At 38.9% G+C, this 22,761-nt stretch overlaps 2 protein-coding genes across 3 annotated transcripts in view; both read left to right on the top strand.

Annotated features, from left to right (window-relative positions):
• pik3ap1 (phosphoinositide-3-kinase adaptor protein 1) lies at nt 1–13,078 on the top strand. Of its 2 annotated transcripts, none has more exons than XM_053333364.1 (17): nt 1–240; nt 1,119–1,544; nt 2,984–3,234; nt 3,566–3,710; nt 3,883–4,025; nt 4,117–4,249; nt 4,334–4,530; nt 4,671–4,851; nt 4,971–5,033; nt 5,137–5,373; nt 5,472–5,522; nt 5,733–5,926; nt 6,031–6,103; nt 6,321–6,488; nt 8,875–8,945; nt 9,555–9,655; nt 11,781–13,078. In XM_053333364.1, exons 1-17 carry the CDS (start codon nt 210–212, stop codon nt 11,896–11,898), a joined length of 2,583 nt encoding a protein of 860 aa, XP_053189339.1. In that variant the 5' UTR covers nt 1–209; the 3' UTR covers nt 11,899–13,078. The 2 variants fall into 2 exon arrangements, with proteins under 2 accessions (XP_053189339.1, XP_053189340.1); XM_053333365.1 differs by having other exon boundaries at nt 1,119–1,548; nt 2,988–3,234.
• Nucleotides 13,079–14,324: 1,246 nt separating this feature from the next.
• LOC128372410 (sorbin and SH3 domain-containing protein 1) overlaps nt 14,325–22,761 on the top strand; it is a 40,210-nt gene continuing 31,773 nt past the window's right edge. Inside the window, exon 1 of the mRNA XM_053332445.1 lies at nt 14,325–14,431. The gene's annotated coding sequence lies outside the window, so the exon portion shown is untranslated. The remainder of the gene's footprint in view (nt 14,432–22,761) is intronic.

Raw genomic sequence — 22,761 nt, 5'->3', positions numbered from 1 at the left:
TCAACTGTTTCAGGAAGTGGGGCAGAGTCACCAAAATCAGGAAACTAAGTGTTGCTATTAATACAACTGAGAAGAAGGGCTATAGCTGGTGAAAGCTAATGTAGTTTCAGTTGAAGAACCTTCAGTAGACCTGAGTAACCGAAAGGACGTAATCCAGCAAATTATGCTCCTTGTGCGGTGATTTTATGCGCCTTTGAGACTTCACAGCCATGGATGAACACGTCTCAAGTGTTGAAGCAGGTAAACTACAATACTTCTTCTGTGTTTGGCTTTCGAGTCAGTTTCAGGTGGCAAAGATATACCCAATAGACATTTATTTGTACTAAAATGGCACTTTATAGTTTTTTAAATGTATGGATTACTGTTTAATCTTTCGTTTTAAAATACACCCTCATTTTTATTGAACTGTATTTAAAAAAACCTAAACTTAATTTTCATTGACAATTCTTTTCTGTACTTTAAAAAAAAAAAGAGGAAGCAAACATCTTAGCCTTCCTGTGTGGTTCAGTTCAGATGTCAGTTATTTTATAAATTCCCATGAGTAGAAATTGTAATCACTCATGTTATCGGGCCATTAACACATAAATAGCACGTCTTGCTGCCCTGCCGTCGCTGTGAACTGTGATGAAGGTGAATACTCGATATGTTGGGTTTCTTTCCCAGTTAGCGTTTACAGAGGTGAACTTGACCTGATTAAACACTGTAATGAGTCAAACAAAATTACTCTGACCAGTGTTGACACAGTGCAATGTTTGCACAAGTCCTTGTTGGCTCTGCACTGAAATATCAAACAGATCGGACATTCATTCTCTAACCACAGTCACCTTGACATTCCACAGCTGGTATGTTGTGGAGCATTTCCACAGTAAACACTACCTGCTGCAACATGGAAACTAACACATAATATCGCCAGTGTCATATCATTAGTGTAATGTTTGAGCTGATTACAGGATTGTGATTAGTTTTAAATGGCGAGGCAGGATAAATTATGTTTAAAAGGAACTAATTATCGACTAATCATTATATAATTTCCAGTTTCATGCTACAGTAAAGCAATTTGTTTGAATGCATCGACTGTACATACTAATCACACAGTTATATATTCTGTTTTTCGACAGATTATGGATCCCTTCCCACATATGACTTGGTAATTCTGCACACTGCTGAGGCACAGGAATGGGCGGCGTATCTGCAGCAGATTTTGAAATCTTCTCGAAAATTCCGCAAAAGGTCTATTTTGATGTACGCAGTCAGCCCAGACGATCAAGTCCACGGATATAACTATGAATATTTCCATAGCTGCAAGTGCATTGTGCTGCTCCTCACTGCAGCGTTCATAGACCTTTTCCTCTGTGACCCCGAACTGCATGGGGCACTTGAGAGACTCCTGTACCCTTCGCACAGAGTGGTGGCATTGGTGTGCGGATTGTCAGAGGATGAAATACTGACGAAGAGCTTTGAAGACTGGCCGAGCTGGAGGAAACTATATTCTGAGGATGAGCCTGCTCTCTATATCTCCACCATTCTGGAGGCCATCGCTGACAGTACGTCAATAGTTACAAATGTCAAGGTGTCGTTCAGCCATCTGTGTTAAGTCAAATTTTCATGTCACACTTCTTGATTTCTGTTTTGTTCACTTATAGATCTCACACATTTTGCTGGTTTTTTAAGGTTCATTTTAAAAGTTTCAATCAAGTTAAAAATGGTTTCATATTTAGTTGAGCTGCTCAGAGACCCAAAGAGTAAACACATTTTCTCACTTAACACTGGTGGTTTCTTTATATAGTGAGTTTCACTTTTATATGCTGCAGTTTTGAGACATCGGCCTCTGACACTTGTAACTGCAATGCTCCACTGTAATGGGGGTAAAGTAAATTCCCTACGTAGTGGATAAAAGTCAGTGGTGGTCAGTGGTGGAAGAAGTATTCAGATACTTTACTCAAGTAAAAGTGGCAATATCATTTTGTACAAAACGCAATCCTGCATTCAAAAGATTACTTAAAGTCCCCCTCCACTCAAAAATAGTTGTATTTGTTGTTACTTCACTTGGACCTTAACCTTGCAGTATGATATATGTGCAGATTTTGATGCTAGAAGTACATCATCTGCTGCTACGTGCTCACATTACATTTGAGTTTAAGACATAAGTATGAGCATTATTTTGGGTCATTTGTGAGCAAGATTTTCGGGACCTGTAATGTAGAAATTTCAAAATGTCCTCAGGGGATTTTTAAGTAAGGGTACTTTTTTATGTAAAGTATTATCAGCAAAAAAATATACTTCCCGTATTGACATTTTCAGCAGTCATTATGCAGCAGGGCGGCCGTGTAATGATATTCACACATGTCATTATTAGTGATGCATTAACATGAAACATCATTTTAAGTTGTAGCAGTTCAAGTGCAAACTGTTAACTACTTTATATTCTGATCGATAGTTTAATATATAGCAATACATCATCCTTTATAATGTCATCACACGTTTTATATGTAAACTCTGAATCTACAAAGTAACAAGTAACTATTGCTCTCAAATAAATGTGGTGGCATAAAATAGAGGTACTGGAATCAAGTACAAATACCTTAACATTATACTTAAGTACAATCCTTCTGTAAATGTACATTCCAACACTGTTCCTGGTTAATAGAGGATAATTCACAGACATTACACAGGTTTTCACTGCAGCAACTTTCCCCTGGAGAAATAGTCCCTATGAAAACTTGTGAAAAATGAGGTCTGTGGATTATTGAATGTCTTAAACAATACAAATACGATTATACACACTTGCGTTGTCTTGGGGTGGTGGCACTTTCAGATACTGATACCTTGAAACATAAGCAGATAAAACGAAAACTCTCTGCAAAAGTAAGCGAGACATTTATATTTATAATTCAAGGCTAAATAAAAACCACCTTTAATCTCTAGAATATATAGGTGTATGTTATTTTTGTATTGACTTGGTTTTGTTTTGTTTTATTCAAAGGTAGACGAGCGGAGGCTGAACATGAGATTTCTCCCATATCTGTAGCCACAGCTGGGTTGCACATCACAGCAGCCTCTTCAACTGAAAATCCCACCACTGATGAAACAGAGGAAGTGGTGTCAGAAGAGCAGAAAGAACCTGTCCTGGAGGATGAAGGACCTGTAAGCCTGGGGAATTCAGCAACTGAGGAAATGAGTTCACCCACGCACGTCACCTGTCTCACTGTACAACCAAACAGAGTCTTGTGTGGGGTAAGACTTAAGTAATTACATAGTAATAACATTGAAGGCATTATTAGTATGGATGAGAACTGTTCCTATGGAGATACTGTGTGTCAGGAGTGTGTTAACATTTATATCCATGTTTTCTTTATTTAAATAAGTGCAATGCTTAGTGTATACATTTTGCTACTGCTGTTAATTGTAGCAAAAAAAAAACAACCTTAATAGTACTAATTTAATATTGGCTATAAGTATATAAGTTATATAAATATGAGCTCCTCTTGAAAACTGACTGCAAAGTAATAGTCTTTATTGAAAATAATTGCTAGGAGGTATTAATTCTGCTTTATTTTGTATTAAGGAGCGGGAAAGAATTTTTATTATTTTCACACACAAAGTGGATGAGCATTCGGTACCAGAGGTGGAGTTTTCATGTGAAAATGTAGATGCTAAAAGGGTCCCAGGCACTTTGGAGAATGAATACACTATAAGTGTCACTGCCCCTGGTGAGTATCTTCAGTAAGACTTAATAAATCAGCTTTGAGTTTGCCGAGTGACACAACTCCAAATGAATGCTAATGTTGCTACATACTGTGTGCTAGATGTGTAAATAGACAGCTGTTTGCTAATCAAATGGCAGGTTTAAATCTAACATCACTACATTTTTTTCTACACTAGATATGCCTGCTGGAGTGGTATCACTCACTATGTACGCTGACCAATCATGTATCAGTTTGAAGCCTGTCACATACTATACAAATATGGGAGAAGTCAGTCGGTATCTAGAAAATGCAACGGATCCCATTAACTTCATCTGCCAGGTGAGACATTCTGTCGCGCAGTGAGTAGCATCGCTGGCTCTGCTGGTTTTAGTAGTTCTTTTGGTTTATTTAACGTATTTTGTACTTCCAGGCATTCAACATGACGTCCAATTTAAGGGAATCAGTGGACCATATGCTAACTGACTCACTGAAATCCAAGATGCCTGCAACTAGTCTTCAGCTGTTTGGAATCAGACAAATAGAAGAAGACAATATGGCGTCATGTGAGTATAGTACACGGACTTCTTGTGCCATTAGTTGTCAATGGTTTTAGGAGTCAGTCTTATCTTGTGCTCTTTGTCCTTCAGATCAGCGTAACGAAGAACTTCCTACTCTGCTCCACTTTGCTGCCAAGTATGGCCTGAAGAAGCTGACCACCATTCTGCTTCAGAGTCCCGGGGCTCTGCAGGCTTACAGCGTGATGAACAAGGACGGAGACTACCCAAACACGCTGGCAGAGAAGAGTGGCTTCTCAGATCTCAGACAGTTCATGGATGAATTTCTTGTAAGTCCAGTGATAATGTGTGTTTTGTATTTGTATTTTTTTTATGTTGTCTCCAAAACTGTGTTGAATATTTTTCTCCTGACAGCTAAAGTGTCATGTCTTGTAATTTCATGTCTGCCTGTGTCTTCAAACAAATCTAGGAGACAGCAGACATGCTCAAGTCTCACATTGCAGACACCGTCAATACAGAAGAGTGTGCAGAGGTGTATGAGATGATGTCAACTACATCATCTCAAGATATCATGATGAAGTACTCAGGTGTCACAGAGGACATATACGAGTCTATGCTTGGGATAAACCCTGAATGCGCAGAGGACCTATGTAAGTTTAAGATCATTTTATTTTGTTTAATTTTGGAGAATAAATCATATAAAACAATTCCTGCATGTTTGATCCAGAATGATAACTTCATGCTTGCGTCTGGTGGTTGTTTTTGTCAGATGAAGTGATGGAGGCGGTAAATGAAAACCCAGAAGAAGCTATGCTTAGGAAGTTCTTCCAAGGTATTCTAACATTTTAATAACTTTTAAATGAGTGACGTCATATAGCAACATTGTCTATATAGTTTATGATATATGTATAATGTCTTTATGTTGTGACATCCAGCAAAACCTCAAGCCAGTGCAGTCAAGGACTACAACCTTAGAAGTGAGGATCACAATAACTCAGATCAACTAATAGAAGAAGAAGAGGACCCATACGACATGTGCCCAGAAGATATCTATTACACTGTGGATTCAGATAGTACCTATAACCCAGCAGTTCTTAACCGTCCACCAGCCCCCATTCCCAGACCTGAAAATGAGCCTAAGCCTGATAGGCCTATGACCTACATCTCTAGAGGTATTGTGCAGTCTGTTTTTCCTTTAATGTTCTAATCTACATCAGATTTAATTAAGTTTTTCTCCAAGCAAAAACAATTGACTCAATATTTTTGACAGTATTTTCAGAAAAAGATACCTCCCAAAACGTGGACACAGGATATCATACAGGTAAAGCATAATGTTTAAATTTTGAAAAGAATTTTAAGAATCCAGTCAGGGACAGGTTTGAAGTGTGTCTACTTTTCATTTATTTATTATTGGTTGATTTCAATCCTATGGAGGGAGCCAGAAATGTATGATTTAGCAAAATACAATTTTTTTTAAATGTTAAATATCTCTTCTATTTTTAATGAATGACAATATTGTCTTGATGTCCAGCTCAGCCTGTGGCGGAGCCCCCCTCACCTGTGTATGACCCCTACGCTGGGATGAAGACACCTGGACAGAGACAGCTCATATCTCTGCAGGAGAGGGTGAAAGTGGGAGAAATTACTGTGGATGAAGCTGTCCAAGAGTTCAAGGCCTGGCAGTTTGACCATGAACGCAGGGCCACCTCCATACGCTATCAGCAGGTAAATCTGCTATATGAACTTTGACGACTGATCAGGTGCTGATTACTGGTCAAGAACTGAATCTAAAGTGTGGCTGCTGTTTTGTGGGTGTTTTTTTTCTTCAGGAAAATCTGAAGCGATTACGAGACAGCATCACCAGACGTCACAAAGAAAGAGAGAAGACAGGAAAAGATCTTGGTAGAATAATTTGAACCTTCATTATTTAAATATTTGAAACTTTAAGTGGAATAGAATTAATATATATTTCCACTATGGATTGAATGTGATTGTCTCTCACTGCTGTAAAATGATGATTCTTAATAAGTGTCTCACTGTACATACAGTGAGACAGTGGAAAATTACATCCTGTTGTTTTCAAAAATACCAAAGTTTGATGTGGTCTCCCCCTTTTTAGATTATGAGATAAGTGCTCCGATGCAAAGGAACTTATACTGGGGCTCCACCATGACATTAGAGTGTGGTGTGTATGAGCCGACACCCAGAGTGGTGGCTCCGCCCCCATCAGTGGCTCAGACTGTTCAGAGAGGCACCTGGAAAACAGGTAGCACATCCAGCACATCCAGTGAGTCCTAATGATCATTTCCTCTTTGTTTTGTTTTTTTTGGTTGTTGTTTTTTGCAACTCTGTGACTGAGTGAGTGGTGCGTCCTGTTCCTTTAAAAATGACTAGACAAGAAGGACCAAAGTGCAGCTCCTAAGCTCCTTTTTACTTGGCTTTCCTCCTTCTTTCCAATTACACGCATGTTAGGGGGATCCAGACTCTAAACTTATGTAAATCATTGTTGCTTTATGATGGACTGGCCTCCACATGGCTGACACAAGAAATAAGCAGGTAGAGAAATGTGTTGAATATGTCAGGGCTCATAATATTAGCATGTGTATAACTGGTTTGCACTCAAAGAAATGTAAGGGAGGACTGCAGCTGTTTACTTCTCAATTCTCTCTAGATGTTACCTTCAAGCTGTGACCAAAAAAAGATGAATACTCTACATACTCTACTTTTAACACTGGAAGTACCAACAAACATAGCTGGTGAAACTTTTGATAAAAAAGCTTTTCATTTTTTATTTAACCAACTGGGTGCAACTTAGTAGTTGTGACTATTTGTTATTGTTGATACTGAAGTAAGAAAAATGCTTCAAGTTTAATCCAGTGGAATAATCCAAAACTAGATTAAGAAGAGGACAGAGTGGGGGGGTTTTCATACAGCAACTGAAGGATGTTTTTCAATACACACATTTCTTCTTACTTGATATGAAATAAGTAATACAATCAATCATGAAGAATATAAAGTGTTAATGTGTCCTCTGGATTCCTGTGGCTGCCAGACTCTAAAGTATTTATGCACATTTGGCTAACGGTAATGATATTATTTAATGATAACCTTCTATGAACAAACCACAGTTTACTTATTCTGTTTTATTACAGTATGATGCATGATGCACTTTGCTCCAATAATTGCTTACAATTTAGCACTCACCCATCTATCAGTGCCAGTGTAGCATTTTTCTGTAAATGACACACCCAAAATAAACACAACTACAGTCTCACTTCACTTTTTTTTACAAGATAACGTTACTCACTAAGGATAAACTTTCTCTGCTTTCTCTAAGTAATATTCCTATTTTTGCATATAAACAAGATTTTTCTTAAGCTACATGCATGCTGGGCTTTCACTTCAACATGAAAACTGCTTCACTGTTGTTGAAAAACTCTTATTCCATTTACAGTGGCTGCAGATACAACAGAAACACTATGTTAGATGTCTTTTAATAAATAAATCTCCAGTAGTGTCATCATACGCAGCACTAAGTGTCTGCAAACAAACGTAGGTTTACTGAGGGCCTAAGGACATTTTCGTACCTTCTTGGAATTTCTTGATATACATCTTACCCACATCGCAAGTTGAACTTGGTAACATAACATAACACAGGGGCTTAGATTTATGTACTGTTGGTGACCTTTACCTGAGTGGGACTTTTGTTCAGTTGCAGAAAACAGATTTCATAGAAGTAACGTTATCAGATTTGTGATCATCAGAAACTACACAACCCACAAAAAAAAGCTTTGGTACTTCTTCGTCTTAATTCACAATTTACAAATAAGTCCTACCTTGATGATGCCCTATCTCTATGACATTTAATCACATATGCTGTGTGTCACTTTACTAATGCAAATTAGACCAAATGGGGGAATGACCTAAGAAAACAAATCTTTAATGAGCTTTGGGTATTAAGTCTTGACGGGATTCAGTCTTGCTCTGCTAATTCTAGACATTTTCTCAGATTAAAGTCATTCACAGACTCCATTATTCAAAGACAATATTATACATATTTCCTGAGATCTCGCCAAAAAATGTAGCATGAAAGAAGCAAACTTGCATTGCTGCTTTGCCCATCGTCTCAAGATGGAAAATGTGTGATACCTCAAATCTGCATTGACACACATCCAATCTTTAAAGGTTTACGTTTATCAGATTTCACTTAATTAAGCTTCTAGGTGAAAGACAGTTTCTCTGCTCGATAATATCTAGCAACCTCTTGTCAGACTCAATCCTTAACACTTACTGTATGTTTATATTATAGTATATTGTTTTTTCTCTCAACTCATTTTATCTTATCTCAAGTGTTTTTATTCCATGTACATCAGAAACATGCATACTACAAATACCTGAAGAGGACAAACATTGCTTTTAATTTCTTTGCTGGCAACTGCATGATTCTCACATTCAGTCTGTTCTCTGCAGGCTTGTGCTCAATTTAATCTCGCTCTGATCGCTTATATGCCTCGCTGCAGGCCTGTTGTATCTTATTTGTGAGACTCAAACATATTTTTAACCACATTTTGCGAAGTGGTCTTCTTGCATAGTTCACCAGAAACCCTAACCTCAGAGAAGCTTGAAATCACGTGTTTTCTTCCCACTTAATCATGTTTGTTGCTTCACATCAGGTACAGAGAGCAACAGACTCAGCATTCACAGCACTGTGAGCTACAGCAGTGGGACAGAGCCCGAATTCGAGGTGAGGCCAATACAACAGGAGCATTTGCATCTTCAGTGCTCTTGGTATCAACAGTTTTCACAGTGTGCGCACCTCCATCCTTTTACATTAGGAAGTGGGATGCTGGAAAATCAGACACCTCATGACAGCATTTTTAATTGCTGCATCATGTCTGTAAACCAAACTGAACCTTGTTTTTCTCTCGCTGTGCTCAACATGCCTGAACTTGTGGTCGTAACATGTCATGTAATAGAGAAAGTGTCTAGACTTTTGGTTTCATTTCATTTCATACTCATACATCCACTTCAGCTACTTCAGTTCCTGCTTGCAAGTACGGAAATTCTTGTATTTCAGAATTCAATTATAATGAGTTTCAGTCAGTCAAATCATGCTTATGAAATCTTTGATCTTTGGCACACATTGCTCAATGGTTTCTCAGAAATTACTACACACTGTAGATGTAAGATATCTTTTTGTGCAGATTTTACTTTTCATACACACACTGAAAACACAACTCATGTCATTATCATATCTTATAAATAATGATGGAGGAGTAAAGTGGATCATTGAATTAAAAAAAAAGGCTTTTCTACATTTCTAAATGTTTTGTTTTTTTGTTTTTTTTAAAAGGACTCATTAGAAAACCTCCCTCTTCCACCACGACCTCCACGACCCTCTGATAATGCACCTGTCGTCCCTCCACCCAGAATTCCTCCACGGATCCCTGAAAGGTCAGTCTAGAGACCAATAATTCAGTTTACTAATAGTAGGATGCAGAACAAGACAGTACTGAATAATACGATACAATGCAGCTGCATACAAAACAATACATTGTTGCAAATATCATATGCTAATACAATGCCACAATGACTAATAGACAGTATGATAAGAGAGTAGATATCAAGCATATGTGGGCTTGTGACTGCAACACAGAGACCCATAAAGTAATGCTGAATGAGACAGTAAGTGGTAAAGAGGAAATGTTCACACACGAGGGAGGAAATGTGTGAAGGTGTTGAAGGGGCTGAGATGTTCATGCTGTTTAAACATATAAATACCTCCCATGCATAGAGGTCAGAGACTGCATACTGAGATCTTTTTTTAAAGGTAAGATAAAAGTGAGGTGGTTTTAAATGTTTACTATAACTGTAATACATTTCTGCTAAATTAATATAGAAATGAACTCCGATGATACTGACTAAGGCTGTTTTGCATCTCTTATCTTATATTAAAAGAAATATGGGCTCTACTTGTGGTCAAACATAAACCAATTGTAAAAGGGTAATTACAGATGCGACCTTTGACATAAGTGAAAATCCCCACAATGAGTTCATCATCGGCCAAGTTCTTCAAAGCACCTCACAGTATTAATATTTCTGGTTTGACATTTACAAAATAGAATTTCTAAAAGTAAACACCGTCGTGGCAAAAAAGGTGCCACTTTTTTCATGTGCTCCACGTGACCTGATAACATTTATGTCTAGGTTTGATTTTTGATCATTTCACAGCACTGTGAGATCTTATCGAGAAGTAACTGTTCTGTAATGTCTTTTTCACACCGTGTAGAAACTGTGTGTTAACTTGTGAGTTCCACTGAGTCTCAAGATCAAGTGACTGTTGCAATTTTGCATCTTCTCTTTGTAGTATAATGAAATACTGTAATGGGACACATTGTACACAACTAAACAATAAAGGCAACACAACACCATACAATCAATATGATATGATACACACAAAGTTGCTGCAGAATTCAGCATAACACAGTGTAATATAATGTAATGTGATACAACGCAGTGTGACACAAAATGATATGACACTTCATAGCCTAAGTTTCATTAGTTCATCAAAAACAGGACACAGTAAGTACATATTTGGTCAAACCTGACATGAGATCAGGATATGACTTTTGACCAACTGCAGAAATGTGTCATTTCTGTGGAAATCTGTTCTAAATCCTCAGTAACTACAACAGTCTAAATAAAACTGCATTGGAGTTTCTGGGGGCTAAAAAACATATCACTTAGTGCACAGCTACCTACAACTACAGCTAAAATAAGAGCACTACATAAGGTTAAAGATAGCAGGTGAGATAACCTTAACTCATACTAAAGTTACATTTATTCATTGATTTTCTTCAATGCAGCAGATGGTATTTGTAATTACAAGATGTTCATTTTGATGAACTGAGATATGATAATTAAGTTTGTTATGTAACTAAATAAACCAATGGCTAAATCTGTTACTATTTGAGGACAAAAATCGGCTAAACTCTATCTTAGAAGAAAAGCCATGTCTGGTAGGTTAGTCAGTGAGGTAGCCTTATAATCACATGGGCTATTTGAATGTAAAGTAATTAATTATATTAATTTAAAGACAATTATTAATAGTACATGGACAGATAGACACCTTGCAAACCTAGCTATGGAACTGTAAATAATCAAACCAGTTCAAATGGATCAGAAAGCATTGATATTGTGTTGAGTGTCACATAGTTTGCCATCCAGCCTGAAAATGTCACAGTTTTTATAGTAACTGCTTAATTGTGCATGCTGTATTTTAAATGTAAAAATTAATTCAGTTCATATTTACGATGTAAAAACCACCACAATGACAGATGTATTCAACCAGTTAATTAATTATTTCCATATCAACAGCCTAGGATATAGTATCATTTACCCAGTTTCTACATTTACAGTACACTAAACTGTATTAAGCCCTAGTTTCAAAGTGCGGATGTGATTACTGCTTCTATGCTGTTTAGTTTTTTCACTTGCTGATGATCTGACACCCACCCACTGTACATTTACCACTGCAGCAGTGCCAGTAACCTTACAGTGTTGTTTCTCTATGTTGTAGGGTCCCAGACAAGATGCTGCAAGAGCGCTACATATCCTGCCCAACTCGAGCACTTCCTCAAAGACCCGCTCAAAGATACACAGACCCAGCACCTCCTGTACCTCGCCGCATGCGGTGATAAACACATGGTTTTATGGATTGTAGTAGGGTGGATTTTTTTTTTATGTAAGAGGAATGGATGAGCTTATTTAGTTTATTTTCTCTTTGTTTGTTTTTTTTTTCTTTTTTGCTTGAATTAATTATATGTGTGAGTGTCAGAACAAAGCATTACCCATAAAAGTCAGCTATGTGTGTGCGTGTGTGTGTGTGCGTGTGTGTGTGTGTGTGTGCGTGTGCGTGTGTGTGTGGTACTATTCAGTAGAGAGTGTATGTTCAGTTCACCAGAGAAAAACATGTAATATTCCTTTTTGTAAGTAATAATCCAGTGCTTATGATTTTTGCGACATTGATATCTACTTATTTTACCTCAGATGGTGTCACCATAATACTTGTTAAGGTTCTTAAAGATTTGATGTGATGTTTGTATTGTATCTTTCTCAAATGTGTACTGTAGTTTTGTGTACTGTACATCAGATTTCATAAATTCTGAATTTCACACGTATTCCCAATGAAATGCTATGAAAATATAGTCCATTTATATTCTTGCTTACAATATGCATGTTCTCTGTTCTTGTGCAATATGAAGTTTGGTCACTTGATGGTGCCCCATTTTCTCTGTTGGTGCTTCACAGGTGAAATCCCACCAACAGCTGTTATATGTGTGTGAATACTTAATGTTTTCTCATTGTTTGTCTCAAAGTAGTTTGCTTAAATCACAAATTACAGACAATTTCACGGTTATGAATTTAAATGAACCCTGACTGTTGTAAATGTCCTGTCTGAAGTTCTCTGGGGAGAGACGCATACAAAGTGTGACAAAGTAGAGCCAGATAGGACTTCTGGTCAAAACTTTCAAAATAAAATCTTTACTGACAAACACACTGCATCAAAGTGAAAAAAAACCACACACTTTGAACACACTTTCTCAGTCAAAGTGTGCCCAAACGTTTGATTGGTACTGTATATATTTCTGCTGTAATATCATTACAAGTATATTTTATTAATTTCAAAGATATGTGGCTAATAAATGTTAGACAAGGTAAAAAAAAGAGTGTATTTTTGCTATATAATGAACAGTAGGCTGCTGACCATTCAGGGTTATAAACGCGTTAAAACAAAGTTGTTTCTATTAATATTCTTTATTTTTTCTTCTTTGTTTTGTTTTGCTTGTTTCTTTTTAGTTTTTTTTTAATCTCATAAATAAGCTGACTTGAACTGTTTCATGGGAACTTGCTGACATATGTAAAGGGTCTTTTTTTTATTATTTATTTTGGGGCAGTGACTCATGCACTCTGTCAACTGAAATTAACAAGTGTGTTTCCTGTGACCACTGTCATCCACACAGTTATCTAATATTAGAAACATGCCAAGCAAAAATAATCCTATTTAACATTAATAATTCACTTCATCAGTGAATACATTTTATGACTGTGACATGTACTGATTCACATTTAATATGGACATATAAGGTTTTTCATTTGTAATATGGTGCACATGGAATCCTGCAAAATGTTTTCTCATAGTCATTCAATTTAGAAGAGTAGAAATACCAACACATTTGTTTAGACCCCAGTTAGAACTTGCATCTAATGTAAATCTTAGTTTCTAATGGTCACAGCTCTATGCAGTGTTTTAGTGTTTTGCATCTTATTATTTTGGTTTTGTTGCCCCCAACTTTACTGTTTTGGCTCATTCTCGCTAGTCTTTTCTCCCCCACACAGCAGCTGTTTGCAGAGAAAAAAAGACAGACAGGATAAGTTAGTGAACTATGTAGCAGCTAAAGATACAGCACTCTTCTCAAGACCAAAAAAAAGGACATTTTCTGAATACGGTTTTAAGCCTGCAGTACAGAACTTTTACATATGAATTACGCTGATTAAGTCTCTCACCACCAGAACATGTCTGTATTTCACAGTATATATTAGAGTTTATAATCTGGTGTTGGGCTTGACATTCCTGTGCTGGCTGAATAAATGCATAAACATAAACTTGGAGGTGAGTAATATAATTTAATCATATAAGACTTCAAAAAACATTTCTCTAGGATTGTGTGATGAACAAAACAATTTATCTACAATGTTACATGTGCTACAGTAGTGATGGAGTAGACTGTGGTGTTTTTGGAGTTACTCTCACTGCCAGGAGGGGGAATCAAAAACCCTTGCAGTGTAGCTTTAAGTCAAAATATACTCCTCATTTTTTTTTATATTCCTCTTATTGTGAGATGGTTCATTTCTAGTGCAGATATCAACCATGTTACCCTCTTCACTGCTTCCATCCAATGGAGCAGTTTCTCATCTGCATTAGGAAGTGACTGAGTGCAGGCGTTTATTGTGAAGGACGGTGCTGGGTGGCCAGTGTGTGTGTGTGTGTGTGTGTGTGTGTGTGTGTGTGTGTGTGTGTGTGTGTGTGTGTGTGTGTGTGTGTGTGTGTGTGTGTGTGTGTGTGAAGGCTGACAGGACGTTGGTGGAGAGCAGCCGTCTGCGCACAGAGCTCAGTGAAGTGTGTCTGCAGCTGCAGCGAGCGCCGCGCTGGATTACCATCACACACAGGTAAGCTCCTCTGAATCACTGCTGAGTGTCTGCTGATGTCTTTCTTTTATGTTATTTGTGGAGAATTTTAAAAATGATTATTCCTTACCGACCTTTTATTTTTATTTTTTTTATTTTTTTCCCCCTTGGCACCATAACAGCTGACTTTGTACTATCAGCGCGCGATGCAGCACCACCGCATGTATTTCTTATTCATCACTCGGGCATTACATGTGAATCCAGCAGACTTCTTAAAACAGAGGTGCTCCTATGATTTTTATAAAATAGATATTTATTTTGTGTGTCCCGCAGCAGACAGCAGCTCTGGCTTTGGGACAGTTACTGCAGTATAGACATCCATACACTGGATATGCGACCCGTCATGGGTGCCGCACTCTGAAGCTGAATGCCCATGAGGAAAACCCCAAATACTCGCGTCAGGGTTTTAAATGCTTACTGACTGTATACCAAACATTGCCTGGTATCATGATCATCTGTAAAATAGACTACTGAATAATTTCTAGTGTGATCTGCTTATATTGGCAGTAAGCAGTGGAGCTTGTCCAGCAGTGTTTGTCATTGTGAGTCACAGGGAGCAGACACAGGCTACTCCACATGCATACAATAAGGCTGTGACATCAGGAACATGCACTTAATGGAATGCATACTATGCGGCATGGAGGTGCCAGGGACACTTTATTGAATAGTATTTCACTGTAAGATACATCACTGTATTGTCAGATATTAGGCTGTTGCTATGGACATGTTTGATCAGAAGATTTTGAAGGTGGTTGGAGGAATTGTCTGGTTTTGTTAGTGGTTAAATGGTCCATGAAGTGCCTGAGTTTAAGAAGATAAGAACATGTTGTGATGTCACTACAGCACAGTTTCTTATTCTAGTGTCATGTCAGTGAGCCTCAGCTGTAACTGCACAGTTATAGTGTGACTATTCTCTGCAGTTATTGACACAGAGGACCCGAAAGTTAAACTTTATGTCTGACAGAAAACAGGTCTGCCTGAAGCCTCCTAATGAACAGCATGTGACATGAACAACTGCCTTACAGCACAAGTGTGGACCTATAGACACACAGACACTCAGGGATGCCTCTTGTTGTGTCACTTCAAAGCATTGCACAATAAGCACAATAAGAAATTAGATAAATATAGAAGCTCCATCACGGGTTAAGACTATCCAACATTTCAACCACTGGAAATCATCCAGTAGAAAAAGAAAATAAATCATTCTCTTTGCAAATTTAGATGGTCTGCTATTGTATAGTTTTCCTCTGAATCTCAGCTGAGATGCTGGGCTCTATCTGGGTTTTTTTTTTCATTCATAATTTCACTTAGATGATGATTTCTTTTTCAATCCGAGGGATTTGGGTTACGTGACACCAAACAAGCTTAATAAAATATTAACCCTAACACAAATAATTCATCAAACAGCTTCAAGGACATAGAAAAAGCAGCTAGACTGATTTTTTCAAAACAACCTGTTTCAGTGTTTTGTTATAAGGCCAGCAGGTTTCACAATATCGCACTCTCTTCTGCTTGTCTTATCACATGGTTGCACTACTATAGAGATACAGTATCTGGACAATGTTTACTCAGGAAGAACAGAACATCCATCAAACTCCTACAGAACTTAATGGATACATTAAGTTCAGCCTCAAAGAGTTGTTGTATGATAATATCAGATGTTTTCGTCCCTGAGTGAAACAATATTTTAAATCCCTCCCAGGCACAGCTTGTGTCCACTTCCATCACTGGATGGCAGGTTTTTCAGGTTCTCGGGAGTATTGACTCAGTAGCAGCTCAGCCTCCTGGTTTGCATCATGGCAGCAGAGGAGTTGTAGATGTTTACACAGAGATGGTGACAGGTTTGCGTGTGTAGATAGAACAGGAACATCAGTCATATGTTTGGTACCCAGCAGCTCAGCCATGGGCCATTTGTTCAGTCACTGAAAGAGCAGCCATGACCTTTTGCACATATTGTGCAACTAAAGCAAGTCAAATATGAACTATGCCGGGTGCCACTTTCTGTTGAGATAGAGGGACTCAGCATTTGTATATATCCTGTTATAATAGCTTGTATTTCAGATTAAGCTGCCTCAGTGTAATTTATATGGGGCTCACGCTAAGTTTTAAGTGTAATTAAGAGTTTTAGAGCAATTTAGAGCGATTTTTATACACTGTTGTTACATTTTATAAAACAGATGTTTTCAAGTCTTTTTATGTGTTGAGACAATTTTGGGTTGCAGAGTGCCGCTATGCAAAACAATATGCGAACAGACGGTTAAGTTTGGGAGTTTTATGAGCCAGTTATGTGCAATTTTTGCTTGGACAGACATCATAAATCATGATGTTGCATTTCAGCCCTTTGAGCGTGACTAAAAGAAATGATAACCTGTAGAGTAGGAAGGGACCTGTTCATATGGACCCAGCACAGTTGTTAATATTTCATGAGGTTTGTTCAGAGTCACGTTACACAGATCCCCCTGGATTTGAGAGGAACAAACCTCCAAGACATGAATCTCAAAACTCAGTTTCAAAGATTTGAACATAGCTAGGTACCGTCTAGTTCACCCAGTATGTTTTTTTTCAAGAAGATCACCATTTGTTTGGAAATTACTGTTGCTGAATGTTAGAGAATATGAACTATTTACTTAATGTCTATTCAAGTAAAATGGCCACATACTGTATATACAGTACACATAGTGTATATTAGGTGAGTTTTATTAGAATGTGCTTGCTTTTTTACTGGACTGTCTGTTACTTGTTGCTCTGATGAATACAGTAACAGTAGAGTTGTACTATACCAATGGAAGTCTTCAGAATCAGTATGGACTAACAATGACGCATTATTAATCGATTTTTTTAATATGGCACAAAGTTAAATTGGACAGTAGGAAAATTAATTGAGGGATTTTGCTATATTTTTCCTAAAACCACCTCATTTGTTAGCTTGAGTTCATGTATGATACATGTATTGTTACATGAACAAAACCTTTGTGATCACAGCATTTGGAGAAAAAAAACTGCTTTGTCTTTACTGTGAATACACGATGGCTTCGGATCAGGCCGGATGTTTCAGCCAGACACCAGGTTTCTGTTTTCACTCCATGTTAATGTTACAACAGGTTGCTTAGCAACCCTCTCCTCCCCCCACCACTGTCCGCTTTCTCCATCTGCTACCATTGGCTGAAGTGGATGGTGAAGTGAAGTGTCATGCTTTGGCTTCTCAAGGTCCGTGGCACAAAGAAGCCCCCCTGATCATGGATGCATGTAAACAAGGCAGTGAAAAGACAATTTATGCTTTGGTGATGGATTTAAACAGCACCCGCCCTCCATCGCAGTCACCACCACCACCCCTCTACCCTGTGTCACATGTCAGGAACTGATGGAAAACAACGGCATCACTGCAGTTGTTGGCAGATATTTTAATAAGAACCAGCATGTGTCCTTACTCATCACACAAACCAGAATTACCAAGTGGCAGTGATGCATTGCAGCTTTATAAATCACTCACTACAAAATGTAATAAGCAATGATGAAAATCTGATATGTGTGCTGCCACCTATGAAGCCTGGCTGTTATTGATGGCGGTGCCTGGTGTGTTTGTGTCTGGGTGTGACGGGACTAGTCAGACTGTACTGGCATTCCTGAAATAGACAGATGATGGGGACCCGCTGGAGTCCCGCTGCACGCTCATTTCACACGAGGATACCTTCATAGCACTTAAAATTGCTGGATTATCACATTGCTGTTTATATTCATGTTTAGCCGCCATATCCTATGACTCAATTATCAAGTAGTCCTGTCGCACAAGGCGCGCAGAGAGTTATATTAGGGAACGTGCTCAGAGCTTCCATTCCACGTCGGAGTCAAAACATCCAGCAGAGATGAGGAAACACTCTCAGCACTCTCTCAGACAATAATTTGAATTGTCATCACTGCTCACCTAATGTGCAGTACGCTCCCATTATCTAAGCCGGGAGGAATCTATCGTGCACAACTGAGCTCGTTATCAAGTGATGACATCAAATGAACATTGTGTGTGTGACTCTTATTCATATTCCCAAATTAAATGTCAGTCTACCTTTGAGAACTTGCTTGGTAGTTGCTTTTCCCAGTCTTATCACTTACTGTGTATCAGTTATCTCCATATTTGCTCATAAGCTTTCCTTATTTTGAACTTTTTACTCAGCTCCTTCAAAAGTAAACTCCCTGAAAGTCTTCTAAAGAGAGACATGCCAAAGCTACTTGAATATTCAGTTCCATGTTTATCCTCACTCCAGGCCTGCGATCCAAGCTTTCTCGCTCTTGGAGTGTAGCCTGCAGCCCTCGCTGTGAAGATGTATCACCCTGGGTAAACTGTCAGCTCACTGACATTCTTATTACACTGGCTCTAAAAGCCTAGCAGACACGTTATAAGCAGTCTGGCTCTCCACCACAGTGTCTGTAACAGGCAGTTTGGCCATGCCACCAACTGCAGCCCTCCCCAGGACCTTCACACGTGCCAACCAAGTGTTCTCTGTCCCTGAGATCCGGCCATGATGACATCCAATAACTGTCAGGGCCTCTCATGAACACGCTGGCAGGCGGCGGGCCCCTCCAAACACTGAGGGGACACATCTTTCATTGGCTGGTGCAATGGCTGCTTTTGTTTGTTTTTTTTGTGCCCTCGAAAATAAGGACACTTTTTTTCCTAAAGGTCATAAACATCCCCAAAATTAATCCCCCAATATGACACTGATACCAAAGGACCATTCTAAACTTGTTAATGCTATAAGTGTCTGTTTAACTGTGATATTTCATTAGGTGAGGTTCACATAATTCAAAGGCATAGAAGCAGTATCCATATAGACTCAACTTAAGCTCCATCCATTATCAACATGAATGCATAATCCTGCTCTGAGGCCTATAATGACTGCAGTGTGTAAGTTACATACATTTCCTTTTATGCTGCAGTTGTTTGAAATGAACTTCAAATAGCTTGGTTGAGGAATGTGTAGAATCCCAGGCTGCCGTCCAGTGTGGACGCTGTTTATGGAAGAGAGTTGGGAGGGTGGAGAGAGGGTGGGCGTTGGGGGGGGGGGGGGTCTTCTCAATTAGGAGGATAAGCTGCTGCTCCGGAGCAGCCCTTTCGAGCCATGTTTGGAGCTGTTTGGTGGGATCCACACACAGCGCTGGATAGCTTCTCTTCTCTCCTCTCTGCCATTTGTTGACAAAGCAGAAGTCAAATGGTGTTACATAACGGGCCTTTCTGTCCGTCCATAGTACAGCAGAGCATGTGATGAGAGCTCTTTTGTGTGAACATGGCTCATTTTTAAGGTGGCCTCTGACTATGGCACAGAGACCCCCTGTATTAAATACATCATTGGAACCACCCCACCTTTGTTTGGTTTTCAGAGAGGACAGACAGAAAGAATCCAGAGCCTGATTCAGATAAACTGATTGTTGCTGCTAATACAAAATAATTGGATTCACTGGATATTCAGAAAGTGCAGTCAGTCTTTCAGCTTCACTCTAAGTAAATTTAAAAGGGAAATCTGTGGGGAAGTTTTTCATTTGTGTATTTTTTTCCATTATTTTTTTAAATGTATAGATATAGGCACAAATATCAGCTGTTATACAACAAGACTAACAGTCATTAGCGACACTAGCCGCTGAGGCTGTGAAGCTGTTTTTAGTCACAACAGTGCTTCTTATCGTAGCATTATGTTTCAAATGTTCATCGTCTTTGGTTTCGTGTGTTAGCAACATTTGAATAATTGTCTGAAAATATGCTTACCGACCCCCTTAAAAGCTCAATTAACATTTTGTATTTATTTGTTTAATCTATATACAAACCGAAGTTTTGTTTTTGAGGGGAATCTGGCTAGCTGTTCCCAGTCTCCATGCTAAGCTAAGCTAACTCTCCCTCCATAGTTAATGCAGAGATATGGTGGCATTGCTTTCCTTTGATGCGAATGAGCACATTTCCATTTCCTATGTCTGTTATTGAGTTGATCTCATAATCAAGGAGTTGTTAAAGTTATTTTATGAAGCAAAAATTACAAACACTCACTAGGCTACACTCTTAAATCCGAAGATTGTTTTTCTCTTTTATCTCATTGTCTCTTTAGTTTCTGGGACCTTATGATGAATTTATGTACTTTTCATAATTTCCATGACTTTCTTTTAAACTAAATATCAAATTTATGAATCAAAACATGTTATTTATGTATTACTATTAATCAAGAACAAAAATAGTTGTTAGTTCCATGCCCAAAATATTTCAAACTGTAGTATTTACATACCATCTTCATGCCCTCTTACAGTTCTAATCACTGTTGAAAGACTGGTAACAGAGACACTTAACTACTCATTAACATGTAAGTAATAGTAGTCGTTGCAGTCGTTCATCATGTTGACTGAGGTATTAAAATCATACGGGCGGTTCAAATCATCCAGTAGTGAATTCCATCCGTCCTCCAGTGGCCTGTCTGTCTCTCCTCTACTGGCCCTGCAGGAGTATTTCCAGGGAGAGGGGGTGGGGGTGGGGGGTTTATGTGGTGGTCTGCACAGTTGTTGAGTGGGTGCTACATTCCCAGGTGGCATGTGGTGACAGGTCCATCTGGGCACGCCTGTTGTATAAAACAAACAGACCCCCTGTATAGTGAGGGTCAAGGTCAAAGCTGGGACCGTCCCACCCAGACAGGACCCTCAAAGCTTAGCCAGACATCTCAGGAGGCTTCATAGGGACCTGATGTAGGTGGACTGTGAGTTTCCCCCTCCGGGACTTGCTGTGCTCATCATCAAGTAGGTAATACATCTTTCTTTGGGATGCTCACAGCCTTGTGGGAGTAGCTTGTTTTGGAAAGGTATTTTAGTTATACCCAAGAGCTTCAGTTCAGTTGGAGATTTATGTATCTGCAGTATGTGTGTGTGTGAGTGTTTGTGTCACGTACCAGTATTAGACTACTCAAACGGGATGAATCATCTGGACTTTTTTGCTTGTAGATAATCACACAGGTTGGAGTTGGGAGGGTGTTTCATTCGCTGTGATTTCCTGGAAGCCTCAGTGAACTTTTCAGTGCATGAATAATTCCCGTACTTTTACAAATGGTTCTGTGCAGCTTTAAATTTGCTGGAGTTTGTGAGTTTTCGGTCTCTAGAGACAATCAGAAGAAGTCAAAGCTGAAGAGGACTGCTTCAATATGTACAGTACTTCGCTTACACATTCTTCATTTTTTTAAGTAAAAGGAGAAACAAATGGTTTGCTTGATTCCAGTTTTTGTCTGCTACCATGATAAGACTGCTTGTCTAATCTAACAGAGTCACACCTCATTTTTTCATTAGAAATCTCAAAATTCTCCTCTTTGACTCAGCTCACCAAGAATCCCTTTTGGAGAACATTAGCTGAAAACTTTAAACCCGGTTACTTTACAACCTTTTGGCCTTTTGGTTAACCTCACTATCTGCTGAACTTTGAGTTCCCCACTTTATCATCATATCCCTTTGTTTTTGCAAGAGATCAGATAAAATTGACCCCATTTGAAAGTGGATAGCTCCATTAGCCTCCTCGATTATAAGTTGTGATTGGGCATTCAGGTAAATTGGAGTTTAACAAGCGTTCAGCTGATAAAGTCTCCTCTCATTTTTCTGTTTGTCTTGGCACGATCACTGCTGGCTTCTCTCTCACAGGCTGGATGGATGGTGTTCTTTGCCCGGGTCTGCGCTGAAGCATCTCTTCCTAAAAAGGCCAAGGGTGATCTCTGCTCTCGTGTGTTTATACAGCTAACCGAACACTGCAAACCGTCATCTTCCCATTATCTATCATATGTGAGAGGTTCAGATACTCCCATGTCATTAAGCTGTATATTCACTGTCTTGGGGTTCATATGAGGATACGGCGGAAGTAGCGTTGAGATCAGTGTAAGCACTTCTCAAAGGAATGTTAGTTAATGGTTTTGGAAATGAGATCATGGATGCATCACGTCTCCCGGACACAGGGGGTCAGGAAGCGAGTTGATTTTATTAAAGAGAGAAGGGAAATAAACACAGAGTTCTGATGCTCGGGGACAGCTCAGCTCCAAGACTGGAAGATGTTTAAAAGGTTTTCGCTTCTTGTCCCCAAGAGACTTTGTTGGAATCGCTCCCATTTTCCCTCATCCATTTAGGCCTATTTGTAGAGGTTTCCAGCTGGAACATCAGTCCCCTGCGTGTTCTGCAGGTTGGCTTGTTTACTGCAATGTGTGAACACGGCGCACGCACACACACAGTCCCACATAAACTATTAGGGAAATAGCAAAGCTAAGAATTCAAATGCAGCTTAAGACTGACATCCTAGAATACAGTCCAGATGG

This window comes from Scomber japonicus, chromosome 14, assembly GCF_027409825.1.
Source record: "Scomber japonicus isolate fScoJap1 chromosome 14, fScoJap1.pri, whole genome shotgun sequence".
NCBI lineage: Eukaryota > Metazoa > Chordata > Actinopteri > Scombriformes > Scombridae > Scomber > Scomber japonicus.
Note: the sequence above shows the minus strand (reverse complement) of the source record. Positions and strands in the feature narration are given on the sequence as shown.

What these genes read in the sequence shown, in the direction of transcription:
- pik3ap1 (XM_053333364.1), top strand. Translation starts at nt 210, where the DNA reads ATGGATGAACACGTCTCAAGTGTTGAAGCAG. An exon ending in AGAAGACAATATGGCGTCAT is followed by an intron (nt 4,250 to 4,333) that starts GTGAGTATAGTA and finishes TTTGTCCTTCAG; the next exon opens with ATCAGCGTAACGAAGAACTT. An exon ending in AGTTCATGGATGAATTTCTT is followed by an intron (nt 4,531 to 4,670) that starts GTAAGTCCAGTG and finishes AAACAAATCTAG; the next exon opens with GAGACAGCAGACATGCTCAA.